The 16,993-nt window shown below is 48.2% G+C and overlaps 2 protein-coding genes across 18 annotated transcripts in view; one reads left to right on the top strand and one right to left on the bottom strand.

Moving 5' to 3' along the window:
* The window catches only part of LOC135901971 (E3 ubiquitin-protein ligase Siah2-like), a 137,622-nt gene that overhangs the window by 90,308 nt on the left and 30,321 nt on the right, over nucleotides 1–16,993 (bottom strand). For 5 of the 14 annotated variants that reach the window (XR_010564340.2, XR_010564339.2, XR_010564341.2 and 2 more), the window contains exons 1-6: nucleotides 14,193–16,133; nucleotides 13,510–13,645; nucleotides 12,934–13,445; nucleotides 10,727–10,967; nucleotides 3,387–3,519; nucleotides 2,640–2,746 (exon numbers count right to left, since the gene is read on the bottom strand). Coding sequence is in view for 7 of the 14 variants with exons in the window: in XM_065431840.2 (XP_065287912.1) it covers nucleotides 13,074–13,200; nucleotides 13,283–13,445; nucleotides 13,510–13,645; nucleotides 14,193–14,810 (1,044 nt within the window). In the remaining 7 variants the exon portion in view is untranslated. Of the gene's footprint in view, nucleotides 1–336; nucleotides 1,103–2,639; nucleotides 2,747–3,386; nucleotides 3,520–10,726; nucleotides 10,968–12,933; nucleotides 13,446–13,509; nucleotides 13,646–14,192; nucleotides 16,134–16,993 lie in introns of those variants that run through there. The other 9 variants (XM_065431841.2, XM_065431845.2, XM_065431843.2 and 6 more) reach the window with 4 other exon arrangements.
* Nucleotides 3,532–10,720, top strand: LOC135901970 (uncharacterized). 4 transcript variants are annotated; one of them, XM_065431838.1, is made up of 4 exons: nucleotides 3,532–8,191; nucleotides 8,251–8,359; nucleotides 8,803–8,869; nucleotides 8,987–10,720. In XM_065431838.1, exons 1-4 carry the CDS (start codon nucleotides 7,911–7,913, stop codon nucleotides 9,067–9,069), a joined length of 540 nt encoding a protein of 179 aa, XP_065287910.1. In that variant the 5' UTR covers nucleotides 3,532–7,910; the 3' UTR covers nucleotides 9,070–10,720. The 4 variants fall into 3 exon arrangements, 2 of the variants coding, with proteins under 2 accessions (XP_065287910.1, XP_065287909.1); XR_010564336.1 differs by having other exon boundaries at nucleotides 3,532–8,359; XM_065431837.1 differs by having other exon boundaries at nucleotides 8,803–10,720.

The raw sequence follows: 16,993 nt of genomic DNA, 5'->3' as shown, positions 1-16,993 counted from the left end.
AACTCGGGGTCCGTTCGTGCGCGTCTGATCGAACGACTTCATTTCATGTTCACTCCACAACATTGCGACAACGGCGACAACTCCCAGTCATATGTTACGTGCGAACTACTAAAAAACACGGCATCCTCGGCGTTTGCGTGGTTTCGTTCAAGAACTTAGCTATCCGCCCAGTCAAAAGGGAAAACGAAAAAAAAAAAACGAAAGTGATCTTCAGTGTCAAATGTCCATGAATAAACAGGGCAGCTCACACGCCTTTATTCCAAGCTCAGACACGAAATAGGGTTTTATGACCCCAAGATATAGCGTTATTTAGGACAAGAGACTAGTATCAAGCGATGAAATTGCATAAAGCATTTAATATTCAGCAGTGCTCGTCCTTGCGTACTGGAACCATCGCGGCATAAACACAACCAGGGCAGTTTCCAGTGCGAACCAGCGTACTCCAGCGAAAACCAGCGCCTGTACAGCACAAAGCAGTGCGCCCTAGCGTCATGGCAATGTAACCAGTGTGACCCAGCTCTTAACCAGCGTTCTTACTGGTGTCCCAGTGAGTCCCAGCGAGCGCCAGCGTAACCAGTGTGACCCAGTGCCAAAGAACGCGCTGGTTTCACACTGGAAGACGCTGGTTCTCGCAGTAGGGTTGGCTCACGTTCTTCGTGGACCTCTTTGGACCACTTTCCCGGGGGACCGAACATCCGAAAGTAGCTGTCCCTGGCGTCGCCGTCCTATTCTCGCTTCCCGGCCTACGAAGGACACCGCTTGATGGTGACTTCGACGGTCAGCTTGACGGCGAAGTTGCGCGCGTCGAAGACGAGGCCGTCTCCTCGAGCCATGGCCGCCTCGACACCTTCCACGACGGAAGTGGGCGTGGACGTCCATGTGAGGGTGCGGCCGCCTTCCCTCACCTCCAGGTGGTAGTTGAAGTTCTGGGCCTCCTCCGGCGTGTTCACGATCAGCACCAGCGCGTGGAGCAGCTTGAAACCGCCGACGTGCTGCATCGCGAGGACGGTGGCGAAGTGCTGCCCCAAGCACGACTGAACCGTCATCGTCTCGTTGCTCCACGGTATCTGTCCATCGTGGACGACGAACTCCGTCTTCTCGGCTGCGAAGTGCATTTTCTTTTAAAGGACAACTGCAGCGGAATTTCGGAACGGCGTTAATAAAAGAAGCCTGCAGTTTCACATAGCGCGCACATAGGGCCGGCAACCGTGCGACGCACTTATGATGTCAGGGTAGACGCAACGTGAAAAGACTTCGAAAATGAACGCTTATATATACGAAACTGAGAAAACTTGCAGCGGCATAGATGACGACCGAGACAGCAGGAGCGAGCGCGAGAAACTCATGATGCTGTGCTCCCATGTGACCACTTTCTGCATCGTGACGTCACTGTACATTGGCCCGCTGTGGTCGCTTGGTGGCGCTGCTAAGCACGAGGCCGCGGCATCAGATCCCGGAACCGGCGGGCGCATTTCGATGGGGTGGAAATGAATGAATGAATGAATGAAACCTGTGAACCATGGATCGGGTGCACGAACCCCAGGAAGTCGAAATTAATCCAGAGTCCGCCACTACGGCGTAACCCATAACGATATCGTGGTTTTGGCACGTAAAATCCCCGAATTTTTGGCTACAGCTGTTAGTCCCACATGCGTAAGAAATTTAGAGACGCATAACATATCATGCGAAAACGCATGAGTGGTTTTGATAATTGAGCCCGAAGTAAAGCGTTTAATCCGTACATTTTCCTGCAAAATATTACCAGATCGAAGAAACTATAGCGCTACCCTTGCGGCAGCTTATCTTATGGCGGTTCAGATGTAGCACGGAAATTATGAATTTGCCTGAAATATATGCTCTTTTGGCTTCAAATGTCCTTACGACTTCGTATACTGACGATTTTCAACAAAATAATGCATTATAAATGCAAATACGCCCAGTGATTACGCATGTGCGCAGATACATATTGGCTCGCGCTGTTTAGGGAGCAATGACGTCTTGGAAATGACGCCTGAAAGATAATGCCACATGAAGGTCCTAAACTACAAGCTCGAAGACAAAGCCGTGCACTGTAGACGTCGCCACGGCAGCCAAACGATCGCATCGCCTATGTTCGCTATAGCAATTTTAGTGGGAATCTCTGTACTTTCGTCGACTTGCCTCTGACGACGGCTGCCTTTCATATAGCGTAGTTATTTGGCCGAATGTCGAGCGCTCCACCATTTTGCTTTCATCTGTCGATCATTCACGAGGTCCAGACTTGAGCGTACATCGATTTACCATGACCTTTATGCTGTCTGTCTATTTACGCAACAATATGGCCAGCTCATTTCTCTCTTTTACCTTTTGTATGGAGCGTCGACATGGCATAGTAGGATTTAATTCGATATAGGTGGTGGTCAAATCGCACACTCGGCAACAGCCCCCTCGGAGTAATAGAAGCCGATCCTGAAGGCCACGCTTTCATGAACTGGAAGCGGCCGAAACACGTCACAGATGTCATGTTTTGAACATCCAGTTGTCCTCCAAATCCTATTATTGTATTCTAAAGTGTTATTACTTGAACACCTCACCTCCGTTTATGAGGAAAAGGAATATTTTGGCTTGTGCATCACAGAGCATGCAACTTCCAGACTCACCAAGGACTATGGACAACTTCGGATGGGCTCCACGGATGTGCGGCATCATATCTTTTGAAGTGCCAGTCCACTTGCAGTCCTTCGCCGTGAATAAGCAGGGACAGGGCCTGTTAACGACATAGACGAAAAAGAAAGAGAAGAAGCTGAAAACTGTTCGCGCAAAATTGCGACGGAGATGACTTGGCGTGGCAAGTTCACGCGACTGCTCTCCATGGTGCCACTGACGTTCACGTTATTGCTGCAAAGAACACGCGACGCCGACACGCACAATCGACACTAATAATTGCTTAAAGGAAAAAGGGCGTCAGGAGGGTGATCACTTTTTTTTTTCACTTACGCCCAATACATACACAAAATGAACGTATAATTTTTGTTTGTCTACATCTCGGCGAGTTGGCGTGTCATCGTTGACCTGTCAGCTGTTCCACCGAGTAGAAGCTGTCGCTACTCTAGCCGTCATGTTGCCACTGTCGGGCATGCGACCACTTTCGCAAGGTTCCACGTGACTCGGCACCTGACGCGTCAAGCTGCCTGACACACACACACACACACACACACGACCTTAGCTCTCCCACTCCCTCACTATTCTACCACGTGACCGGCTTCTCCACACTGCACACGCCTAATTTTTCCCTCTTTGGCACTCCTAATGCTGCTAATGCATTAAATACAAACTTGCCGAAGCCAGGAGTGCGTAATATTTGACCAACGCGGAACAGACGGAGCATAGCAATAAACGAAACTGACCTGTAATCGCACCTCTTCTCGTGATCCTGTTTGTCACGCAGGATTGGCTTAGCGGTGCAGCCACGAATCGAGTACTCGCACGGGTAGGCAAGAAAGCGAGCCACTTCCTCCATGGCCGACGCTGGGACGCTGCCTGCGCAAGGACAGTGGGCTGTTCTGACGATAGCAAGGACAGCTCGAACGAATATTTTATTAAAAATGAAGTTACAGGGTTTTACGTGCCGAAACCACACGATCTGATTATGAGGCACGCCGTAGCGGCAAACTCTGGAAATTTGGACCAACTGGGGTTCTTTAACGTGCACCTAAATCTAAGCCCACGGGTGTTTTCGCATTTCGCCCCCATTGAAATCCGGCCGCCACGGCTGGGATTCAATCCCGCGACCTCCTGCTTAGCAGACCCACACTGTAGCCACTAAGCAGTCACAGCGGGTGAATCCGTGTGAATCCAGAGCCAACCTGGACGGTACGTTATGGGAATGCCGAGTTATATATAACAATAACGAGAACGCGGCCTCTATAGCAACAGCCTTCGCACGCGCTGGGAACCCGCGCTACTAAGCGCCGCCCTCGAGGATCAACTACGGGCCGTCCGGCGGGCCGAGGATGCCGCCAGGACCCACGAACTCCTGGCCGTCACCTAGGCGGGGCCTTTGGCCCTCCCCACAAACTCGCAGGGCACGCAATAAAGTTATTCCCTCCTCTTCCTCCTCCTCCTCCTCGGGCGCGTTATTCCGGCGTCGCATGCCGGCGAGGAATTACGACAGCGACCACGTTTCTTGAGCTCAGAACAGGAGACGACGTGAAACGGTGGCCACGGCAACCCGATTCGATCGTGCGGCTGAGTGTTTGCGAGGCCACACGTTGGCCGCTGAAGGCACAGGCGTGGGACCGCTGCACCAGTGCACCAGATGTCGTAGCATGCCGCGCTTTCTTCTGGTTCGGTTCCCTCCTTTTAGTGCAATTAGATCCGATCCAATCCGGGATGATGCAAGACTATAGCTAAAGAAGTTTTACTTATTCAAGGCCTATCTCTGCTTTCTCACCGCCTTCGCTCTGTAGTATCAACAACGTACGAGTGCCTGGTGCCAGGCGCCGGAAGGTGCCGAGATATTGCACCCGTATATCATTGGAGTGGAGTGGGTGGGGGGATGCTTGCGATTGCAAGACCACGTTAATGCAGCGAACGCGCTGTGCGTAAGTCAGAACACCACAGCAAACCCTATGAGTGCAACGAACTGTTTCTACACTCGTGCTGCGCTTGCCTCGCACGCCTATGCATCCTTCACGATGGGGAGACGCTAGGTGGCGTCGACCAGTCAAGACGCCTTCGCATCGAGCTCCGACAATCTCATGCGTTTCATCGGTTTTTCCTGCTACCAGCCTATCGACAACTATATCCTCGGACGGTGCTTCGCTCAAGGAACGGCTGGATGTCCTGCCCTCCACAAGTGAGCCCATCTTTTGGATTTTACGAGGGTTTTTTATCCGACCACGTCGCTACGCCTAACGCCGGAGCTGAGACGCAACCCTGGAACCTACCCCCGCTCCCGTCGACGCCAGCCTCGCGCCACCGCGCGCGGTTGCGTGCCGGGAGGTGTCGGGTGCCGTAGACGCCAACGTGCAATCGGAGGCGCCTCGCTCACTTAGAATGGACGTTACCCCGCCTGCCGCCACAACCGAGCCAGCCAATGTAATGGACACTCAGCAAACCGAGAACGCTGCTGAAGACGGCTGGACAACAGTTCAATACAAGAAGAAGAATCTTACCGCCCCCCTGCACCCTGCTGCGCTCCACACAGTCGTAATTCGACCTCAGAGTGATGTGCACCTCCCTCAGCACAAATTGCACCACATCTCACAGGCCGTGCGGCAACAAGCCCCCCTCAGCCCACACGAAGCCCTGGATCTCTCACTGCAAATTAAGCCACGAAGCAATATAATCGTTATCAAGACCCCAAGTTCAATAGCAGCGGAGAAAATAGCTTCCATGTCTCAACTGACACTTGGACCAACCACGCACACTGTCACAGCATACATAACCGCGCCAGCCAACTCCTGCAGAGGGGTTATCCATGGAGTTGACGCCGGCACATCTTCGGAGCACCTGATGCAGAACTTGGACACTTTTGGACCCACCATACTAGCCTCCCGGATGATGGGCCGTACAGAGACTGCTATTATTACATTTGAGGGAAGCATTGTCCCCAGGAAAGTCCTCTATCATCGAGCTATGTTCCGATGTTTGCCACACCACCCCAAAGCAGAGTTCTGTTCCTTATGCCTGATGTACGATCATCGTGCTGACAACTGCCCCACCAAATCAACTATCTTCAGGTGTCCTGACTGCACGAGACAACTCAAGCAGGCAGGAGAGGAACACCAATGCTTTCTCCTCTGCCTGCACTGCGGTAGCGATCATAGGACCAACGACCCCAGCTGCCAAATTAAAAGACAAAAAGACCAAAACAAGACAGAACGAGCCTACTTGCAACGCATCAAACTGCGCAACGAGCAACAGCCTACACTTGGTTCCAGCGCCCCCAACACCGCAACATCAACTGATTACCATCGCGAATACCCTGCACTATTATCGCACGGACAGCAACAGCAAACAACGCAGACGCAACAGCCCCAGAAGAAGCAACAAGACATGCTACCTAACACACCGCGGTCACAGCCGACGACTTCTGCAAGCGCTACACCGAACGTGCAACAACCGGCCTCGAGCAAAAGCCCTGCGCGCACCCCACAGTCTGGGAGAACCATCATACCCAAGGCGCCTGGTAAGCCAAGCACTCCTATCATCCCGCAATCCCCATCCTTCAAGACCTTAACATCACAAGCACATTCTCCTACTCCAATTTACGAAGCACCACAATATCAGCAACACGTCCTACACGCGCATTCCCACAAGGCACATTCAACGCTAGAGTCTCGTCTAAACAAATCAGAGACCCTGTTAGAACGCTTTGAAAGCATAGAAAAGAAACTTGACCGCCTCACTGATATTGTCGAAAAACTTGCCTCAGCCTACGAACGTCACGACACACGCCTAACCCTGCTGGAACAACGAGTAGACCGCATGCTTAAGCGCCTTCTTCCAGATGAAGATCTTAGCTACGAAAACATGGACCACATGTCTCATTCGCAAAAGAGACAACTTCCTGATGACCCAATCGACACCTCCAGCACCCAGTCTAAGACCGCAAAGGTCGCTAATCCATGGCAGAAGTAAGGGACGGAAACTTTTGCGTTTGGCAGTGGAACTGCCGCGGTCTCAGTAACAAAAAAGCAATAATGAGGCAATACTTCCTAAAATTGAAAAACCCACCACATGTGTTACTTCTGCAAGAAACATACAAAGAACAGAACATACCAGGATACACAGCTACACATTCAGCGCACAATGAATACGACCTACCATTGATTTCGACGTACGTAAAACATAACATTAAACACTACACGGAAATAGCACCAGACTGTTTAGCAAAGTATGTCTTAATAACCACAATATACCCGGACAACTCACAACGACCTGCCAAGCTGTGCAACGTCTACAATCCACCAAAATCCATGTACAACCTTAGTCAGATCTTCAAGCACGCTAAAAAAGATGAGAAGACACATGATATTTTCATTATGGGAGATTTCAATGCGCCCAACACATCATGGGGATACAAGGCGAACACGAAAACGGGCAGGTTGCTGGAAGGCAACATAAACAAATTTCAGTACACAGTTGTCAACACTCCGGGGGTAACAACTCGCACAGGGGCGCAAAATCAAGTTCCTACTACACCGGACCTCGCGTTGCACAAAGGTGAATATGCTACGAGCTGGGAGAACACCCATGAAAACCTAACTAGCGACCACGACATAATAAACATCATTATACACATGACGCCTCGAAAGCGCCGCGCTACAGTCACCTTCACAAATTGGGACAAATTCCGGAAACTGAGGCAGAATAACACTGACACAGGGCTTGACTTGGACACGTGGGCTAAAGGCCTCATAGAAACTAAGACAGCAGTTACAGACACGCACACGACTTCAGCGCCGGCAGACCAGCCCGACCCGCACCTCACACGCGTCTGGAAAAAACGCAAAAAGCTATTGAGGGTGCGATCGCGCAAACAGCTCGCTTTTCCGTTCGTTCGGTCTGGCTGCGACGTCACAAAGTAGGCCGTCCGCAAGATTTGTGAGAACGGGAGGGAGAGCACAGCCAATAAACGAGCGAGCCCAGCCCCGGAAGTTTGCGTCACCAGTTTGAGCTTCGATCGGGGACGATACATTAAGTGCAGAATGTTTGCGATGCTTTAATAATTAAACACGTAATATAAGAAAAAGATTCTTACTGTTGCAACATATAATCTGCCTCGGAAATCTCATGCGAGAGCAGAAAACTAATTTAAGCGGCATATATTTTGGTTTAGTCCGCTAGGTGGTATCGCACACGTCAAAACAAATTGGCGGGAGCGCGCAGTTCAATTGCAAAATCGCTGTTCGTCAGTTGCCAAAATGTCGTCGCACAAGAATGTCAAGCTTGGCCCTCACGTGTCGCCACACCAACGTGAACTGTTGGTGGCGTTTATGGAGGGCCATCCCTATCTTGTGCGGGCGTCGTGTGCACTCACACCGGAGTGCACGGTGGAGCGGAGGCGGCAGCTTTGGAGTGAGCTCGCCGCCCTGCTGAACACTGAGGGCCCGGCCGCCAAGACAGCCGAACAGTGGCAGGTCTTTTGGCGGAAAGAAGTATTTCTTTCCCGCCGAGATGCCGCCACAGCTTCCGCAAGTCAAAGGTGAGTGCGAGGAGCGGTTCTGTTGCTCGCGATATTTACAATGCTGTCCGTAATTGCAGCGGCACGGGTGGTGGCCGTCTGCCCGGCCTTCGTGGCCGTATCATCGCCCTAGTGGGCACCTCCACGGTGACCGGAGTGTGCGAGGCTTTTTACCAACCACTCGACGAGGTAAGCCATTGACTACGCACCAAAAAAACGGGAGGACGCGGCAGTAATTTACAGTAGTTGCGCCGCGTATACTGCATCGCGTAAGCAATGTTATACCCCAGTCACGCAGGCCGCTTCCTTCGCAATCGCGCCCAGTTTAGATGGAATTTCTCGACAGCCACTGGCTGCTTTCTTCATTCCGCGAAGGAGGCAATAGAAATAGAGAAATTTTGCCCCGATCGGGATCGATTCAGATCAAAAGTGCCTGCGTGACACTGGTATAACAGAAATAGTTTTTCTTCCTTTATGTGCATGTGTTTGCTGCTGGCATGCACAAGATGGTTTACTACTGGGATTTCAAGAGATTTTTTTCTGCTGTCATAACTCTATGTTAGTGCATATTGGGAGGAGCAGATTACGCAAACTTGACAAAACTGCTTCTTCGCATCTTATACATAATGCAGCCCGCCATGGAGGTGACCGTGGAATCTGTGGGCACCACCGCAGGAACCAGTGGCCTTTCACGTGAAGGTAAGCTTTTGCTCTTCCCTGTTGCCTTCCTGTTTGTGGAATCTGTTTCGTATATAAGGAACGCAAACTATTTCTACTCTAACCGTTGAGTGAATGTACCCTCTATAACCAATATAGGAGCACTGCAGCAGCCAGGAGTGGGCCCTCCAGCCACTGCACAGCCTGCAGCTGGCCCTGGCGGAGTGCGAACCAGCAAGTGAAAAGGAAATATCCTGCAATGTCACAGCTTGAATGCACTGGACGTAATGTAGTTGTGTGTTTAGTTCATTAAAAAGTGGTACTTTTTCCAGGCTACCAACCCCGGGTGCAGCGCCGGTCGCGAGGCCCTCGTCGGGCGTCCCACCGGGATGCCTTGGTCGAACGGCTCGCGGATGACTACGCCAGGACCGTCGCACAGAACGACGAGACAAACGAAGTGCGTGTGCCCTTGCCTGCTTTATATGGTGGAGCGTAATAGAATGACAGTAGACAGGTGTAACATTTTTTTAGCAATTTGATGAGCTGCACAGGTCACTAACTCACATACATGGCTAACACGTGTTTCAATAGCTGAACTGAAAAAAAAAAGACTAAGGGAGACGGACGAGAACATCATCATACATTACGTACATGGTCATAAACACGGTCACTTGCAATCATTAACACAATGTAACAGCTTCAAACACAGTAATCACTGCCATTAGCATTTCTGCAACAGGCAATAACTGGGTGGACTAGACAACAGGGACACTTGCAATCAATCACACAATAACAGCTTCACACATTCCTATTTCCACTAAAGCTCTTTCTTTTGAGCAGTTTCATAGACATGGCAAGTTGCCTGTAATTAAATCACTTGTTTTAGAACACTGCCTCATATGACTTACTCGTTTCAAACCTTGGCCGCCCACCTTCAAGTATTACCTAATGAATTTTTCCGCATATGCTGTAATTGCACCACACACATCGGATTGCGCATGCTGATTGTGATAGTTCTCCCCCATCACACAAAAATATTCATGTCTGAAACATTTTTCCCAAGGCAGCGGCGTAAATTGAGTGGCATATGTAAAACACCTAAAATGCTCTGGGCCCTTCATCTTCATAATTATTTGCAAAGGCGGCAGCTAACTCGCAGTTCAAATTTAGCTTGCACATCGCCGTAAAGTTTCCTTTATTTTGACGCACTTAGAAACACTATAGCTTGCATAGTTCATTGAGGACGATGGAGAACACAAACCTCAATAAACTATTGAAACATAAAAAAGGAGAACACTGTTAATTAATGAGTTGCAATGGTTGTAATTAAGGCAGTAAGAGGAAAACTTTGCCACACAATACACTCAGGACTGTGGCTATTTCCACAAAGTTTGAAGTTGCTAACTTGTTCTGGAAGGCTGGGAAACATCACATATAATGGCAGTGCGACAGCTTGCAATGCTTGAATAACAATTTATATACAGGGTCCAATACATGCTTTTGCAACAAAATGCAACATAGGGCCTAGCATTCTTTGCTACAGTGATACATGTCAAGGTCGCTTGCTCATTTGCAATCCCAAACTTATTGCTATGCCATCTGTTAACTTTCCGGCGGCTCGACAGCATAAAAGTACATATGGTATTGATATTTCTTTGCACAACTACATGAAAACCAACAACAAAAAACAGATACAATGGTGCAGACAGACAACAACATAGAAAGTGTTTGTCCTTGTCCCCATAACTAATGAACATATGGTAATCTGAATGAGCATACATGCAGTTGAGCGCCTTTATACCTAAAGTGCTTGGGACCACCGAAATCATCCGTTTTACAGCTCACTTTGTAAACATTGTGCACAGCACGCCTCACTAGGAACCGACCGAACATAATTACTCTTTCGTTATGCAGGTCACTTTGCTGTAGAGGTGCTTGACCGATTGTGCGGGAATGGATGCTGATGTAATTATTTATTTCTAGCTCCTGCGTGGTATCCGCCAGGGCGTAGACCGGCTGGCTGCAGCTACTGAGCGGGTCGTGGCTGCTGTGGAGCGGCAGGCCGACCAAGTAGCGGAGGCACTGCGGCCAGTGGGGCAGCTTTCACAGCTCTTGGGCCAGCTGATGCAGGAGGCAGTGGCTGCAAGGAGGGAATAGACGATTTGAAGTTTTATTATTTATTACTTGTATTTTTTGTATTATTCATTATTATTCGTTCATTATTATTCGTTCATTATAACTTTGATCTTGTTTTGTACATTTGAAGTTTTATTATTTATTACTTGTACTTTTTGTATTATTCATTATTATTCGTTCATTGTAACTTTGATCTTGTTTTGCACATTTGAAGTTTTATTATTTATTACTTGTATTTTTTGTATTATTCATTATTATTCGTTCATTGTAACTTTGATCTTGTTTTGTACATTTGAAGTTTTATTATTTATTACTTGTATTTTTTTGTATTATTCAATATTATTCGTTCATTATTATTCGTTCATTATAACTTTGATCTTGTTTTGTACATTTGAAGTTTTATTATTTATTACTTGTATTTTTTTGTATCATTCATTATTATTCGTTCATTATAACTTTGATCTTGTTTTGTACATTTAAATATTTTTTTAGTGATCTCTAAACTTTGAGATGTTACTCGAAGGTAGCAGAAATTAAATAGTTACCTTATTTCCGTTATGTGCACAAGAAATTGCATACTATTTTTGTAACTTTATTGTTAGTATGTTTTAGTATTTTTTAGCAAGTGTCATTAATATGTTTAGGGTGTTTCAGTCATATGAGTTAGGTGGCAGTCATGCTAGCGTTGCTCTTTCTGTACTCTGTGTTGTTGCACTGAGGTCCAATTTTTTTTCTTGCAAGGTTCCATATCCAGTGTCTACCTGAAATCACTAGATGGCTGCTTTAGAATTGTGTTACACATTACATATAGTGAAGCTAACTCTTGATTTGGCGCCTGACGGGGATTCTCCAGCTAACAGCTGATGCCTTGTACGCGGAGAAAAACAGTATTAGTCATATTGTTTTCAACTAGGTCATGTTATTCCTGCCATTTATATCGAAGTACAGAATGCGTCAGGCTTGCATGATGCTTTTTATTTGTATGCTTACCACTTTTATAATGAGAGGGTAATAAGTGTTACATGAAGCACTTCTGGCTAGCCACATAGTATCCTCCTGTGATATTTTTTTGCTACTACTTCCATGTAACTTTATATATGCTAAGCTACAGCTATGGAGTGCATTACTGTACCTGATACTGAAGAGTAGTTCAAGGTGCTGTGATATGTGACATACACACGTCCTGCAGGCTTCCTGCTACAGCAGCACGTTAGTCCAGCTCATTCTAACATATTTCGTCACTGTTACTACTTCAGATATGTTGTATTATATGGGGTGTATCTGAATGCAGAACATGTAGCGGCTGACATTTATCTGTATTTTTTTGTGACACGAGGATGTTTACAAAGTTGAAACCATGGAGTACATTAAAGTAATACCATTTCCTTGAGCTACACCATGTCTTGGCTTTACTCCATGCTGGCTGAATATACTACATGAACAATGAGCCCGTTGCAGTGTGAAATGAAATGTTCTTGTGACGTTTCAATCTAGCTACCCAGCTGGCTACAGGGGTGGACAAAAATGTCGAAATGGCACGACATGTCTTCGTGCAAAACCTACCTCTGTCTGTTTTGTTTTCAAAATTCCCTGTTATAACAGAGTGTCATTTTGTATTTTGTGTTTCTAGTTATTTAAGAATAAAATTACAAAAGAAAAAAAGAACCCGGAAAAGAGATGCAGCAGCACACCCGCTCAGGTGCTTGTGCTGTTTTTTGTATTCTCCTTGAATTTGCGTTCCCATCAGGAACTACGTTGCCCAGCAACACTTTTTTAACGTCTCTCTTCCACTGTTTCTAAACCTTTTGTTACTGTGACACACCCTGTGAAAATCCGCAATGGAGATTTCAGTATTAATCAAAACAAATATTTTTGAAAATGCCTTGCATCCTTTTTATCAAGGGCGACCATTTCAATTTTTCAATGGCATTATGAGGTTTGCCTTTTCACGCCGATGTTGGAGAACTCACCTGGCTTTACGGTTGAGCCGCACGACGAGGCTGCTGTTGCTGCCTCAGCCGACGATGCAGCATACGCAGGTGAGTGGTACGCCAGCTAGGGGCCGCAGAGAACAGGTTGACAACCTGGCTCCTCATCTGCTTCGCCCTCATCAGCAGCTCTCTGGGCGTTTCTTGCCGGCAGGTGTGGTGCCCTTGAGACACAGGCAAGCCCTGTTGCAGCGGTGGCTGGTTGTCATCAGCCTCCTCATCACTGTCCTGCAGCTCCGGCTCCCCTGCCTTCAAAGAAATGTTGTGGAGAGCGGCGCAGGCTGCCACGATTGTTGCTGCATCCTTGGGCTCATAAAGGAGTGTCCGGTACCTTTGAAGGCACCGGAACCTTGCCTTCAAGACGCCAATAGCCCTCTCCACAACGTTCCTCATGGAGGCATGGGCCTGGTTGTAGCGCCCCTCCGGAGTGTCAATGCCTGGATGGCCTGGCACAGGAGTCAGCAGCCATGGCTCAAGAGGGTAGCCCGAGTCTCCTGCATGTTGGAAACATAACTGTGTAATATACTTCACTGATTGCAACATGTCTGCAGCACTCACCAAGCACCCATTCTCCACGTCGCAGGTTACGTGTGAGGCGGCCTAACAGTGGTGAGTGCCTCCACACGTAGGAGTCATGGCACGATCCGGGGAAACGGGGATCGATGTCCACGATGCGCATGTGGGCATCACACACCTGGAGGGCAGAACAAACGGGCGGAAAATGGTTCAGAATAAGCAATTTGAGCTGGAATATTCTCATATTTCACGTCATGCTGACAGATAAATAGTCTGAATGAAATGTTTTTGCACCAACATGATTTCATAATTCTTTCCCAGACACAGCTGCATTCTTTCCCACATTAGTAAAAAGCACTCTCCGAAATAGTCTTCTTTAATTATTGCAAGAAATGTGCAAAAAGCTACATTCACGAGACATTTGTGAATTAACGCTCATCATAGCCGCCTTGGTTGTTCAATGCGTACTCTTATACCCGTACCGCAAGGGCACTATCGATCAATTTGATTCGGTTCGAAATTATCAACCGCGATTACCTGCCTCCCGCAGCTTAAGCAAATGAGTCAATCTGGACCGAGAAATTAAATTCCGAACGGGTTCGATCACGATCGATATTGCTTTACGTGGTACCCGTATTGTACACACTACGACGGCATTACATAAACCCGATAACCTAATAAAAGATGACAGCGTGCAAAAAAAATGTCAGATCGTGAGTACTTACGATCATGGTATTCAAGGCGTAGAAGCCTTTTCTTGACATGAAGCCCGCGGTCTCGCCCGGGCTGAGTCCTTCGGGCTGTTTGATCGCTATGAGCGTCCCGTCGACGCAGGCCACTACACCGGGAATGCGGCCCCGATCCGCAAAGGCCGCCTTTGCAGTAGCCTTGCCGGCCGTTGACAACGGGAAGCTTACCCAGCCCTGTTGCCGGCCCACCACGGTTATTGCTTCCGCAACTGCGTGAATGCTTTCGCTCACGGAAGCTTGCCCCATCGATACGAATTCTTCGCTGCCGATGGATCTTTGGTAGCTCCCCGTCGCGAAGAAACGGAGAGCACAAAGCACCCTCTCTTGCGTCGTGATGCCACCGGTCCGAAGGCCACCGATGGCGTCTTCCAGTTGCTCGCAGAGCCAGCGCACAGTGCGCTTCGAGAGCCTGAAGTGGTCGCGGAACTCTTCCTCGGTAAGCTCGTCAAATGCGTCCCGAAAGATGCGTTGCCGAGGCTGCCCGAGCGACTCCAAAAGCGCGATAATAGGAGCGGCCATCGCGACTCGTGAGCACCAAACAAACCGCCGAACAATGAACGCGATTCTCTGAGCACAACGTGAAACGGCGAGCATTCTCGACAAATGCACTCGGATCAATCAAAATTAAAACAGCACTATTTATATTTATCACAGCGCAGGCGCAGCATTTAATTTCACTGTGATCACAGTTGTTTTCAATAATTAACATCGCTAACGTTCGGCGATGGCGGATCGCGTTTTAATCTCGAAAAACTCGACCCCCGCCAGGGCCAGCCATGTTCGGCGAGCGACGACATTATGAGCAGACGACAGGCGCATCGTCTGCTACTAGCGCTGCTATGGCAACGGCCATTCATTCTTCGAAGCGAATGCCCTTGTCGACCGTTCCACGAAAGCGGCCGTTTCCCCTCGCTTTTGGAATGATTGACAGGAGTGTGACGTAAACGCATTTTGTGGTCCCGCCCCGGCGCAATGGCCGCCGTGACGAAACGCGCGGGCGCCAACGAATCACGAGAGGGCAAGCGAGAGAACGGAAAAGCGAGCTGTTTGCGCGATCGCACCCTGAGAGTCTTATCCCAGCAACCGCATAACAATCAGCTTCGTGGAAAGGTAGATGATATAACTATTCAAGCGATCAATCATGCCCGGACGCTCGAACAGACAGAATGGAACCAAATTTGCGATAGCATCCAGAATACGTTAGACAAAAAACACACGTGGCATCTTTTGCGAGCCCTGCTCGGCACAAAGAAACAAGTGATCCCTACCATAGAGAAACACGCCAGTACACAAGGTATAAACAAAACATTTGATGAACTTCGGACCCTTTACATACCTGCGGCACATCAGTCACTGTACACAGACTATACGGGCCCCCCAAACGACAACATCAGTGCCGACTTCACTATGGCAGAACTAAACATAGCATTGCTGCAAAACAATAGGGCGACGGCGCCGGGTCCTGACGGCATCACATATACTCTTCTGCGTAATCTGCCCGACGAAGATAAAGAAACGCTTCTCTCGCACATAAATGAGCATTGAAACACGGGCACCCTCCCAGACGAATGGAGAACATCACACATTACCATGATCCCAAAACCAGGGAAAAAAGCCACGCTTTGCAACCTCAGACCCATATCCTTAACATCATGTATGGGAAAAACAATGGAACGGCTTGCACTAAACAGACTAGAAGAACATTTGGATAACACGAAACATTTTCCGCACCAGCTCATAGGCTATCGCAAGAACATTTCTACACAGGACTTATTTCTCATACTACAGAACACGCTTCTGCAGCCAAAGACCGCACAGACCCAAGCCCTTCTGGCAATAGATATAAAAAAGGCATTCGATAATGTCACACATGATCATGTACTCAAATCTGTTCACGACAGTGGATGCGGCGCCAACATGTACAATTACATACGCAGTTTCCTCAAAGGCAGGAAACTTCAAGGCAGCGCAGTCTCTTTCCTCCCCCATCAATATTTCCCGTGGAACACCTCAAGGATCGATTATATCTCCCACCCTCTTTAATCTTTGCATGACAGCGCTCTCAAGACAGCTATCTACAATCCCTAATCTTCACCACACTTTCTACGCCGACGATATTACCCTATGGTGCGAAACCGGATCTCCAGGGAACGTCGAAACGACCCTCCAAAAAGGCGTCGAGACCATAGTTAACCACTTACATAAAGCCGGACTCGAACCTTCAGCAGAAAAGTCGGAACTTCTCCTCATGAATCGAACACATTACCAAAAGAAAACAAACGCCCTGATACAACTCACCTTATTAGGCAAGCAGATACCAAAGGTTACATCGTGCCGAATACTCGGATTTATCATAAATCACAACAACAATGCTAATTCTAACGTTATACAATATCAAAAAGACTGCCGAAATCTCACGCACCTAATGCGAAGGATCATTAGCAAAAAACACGGACTGAGAGAAGGACAAGCAACACAGCTCGTGACAGCGCTCGTGTATAGTAGGCTTCTGTACACCGCCCCATTCCTAACACTGACACAAACACAAACTCGAAAACTCGAATCTTCACTCAACACCCTTCACAAGGCCGCCCTGGGCCTACCGATATACACCCCAAATGATCGCCTTCAACAAACGGGCCTCTTTCACACTTTCGCAGAACTAACACAACAACACCGAGACAGACAAGTAGCGCGATTGTCTTGTACGGAGCAAGGATGCGAAATCTTGAAACGAGCAGGGATCGCCCCTATCCAGTTAACACCAGTTAACCAAA

Source organism: Dermacentor albipictus, chromosome 9 (assembly GCF_038994185.2).
Source record: "Dermacentor albipictus isolate Rhodes 1998 colony chromosome 9, USDA_Dalb.pri_finalv2, whole genome shotgun sequence".
In the NCBI taxonomy this organism is placed as follows: domain Eukaryota; kingdom Metazoa; phylum Arthropoda; class Arachnida; order Ixodida; family Ixodidae; genus Dermacentor; species Dermacentor albipictus.
Note: the sequence above shows the minus strand (reverse complement) of the source record. Positions and strands in the feature narration are given on the sequence as shown.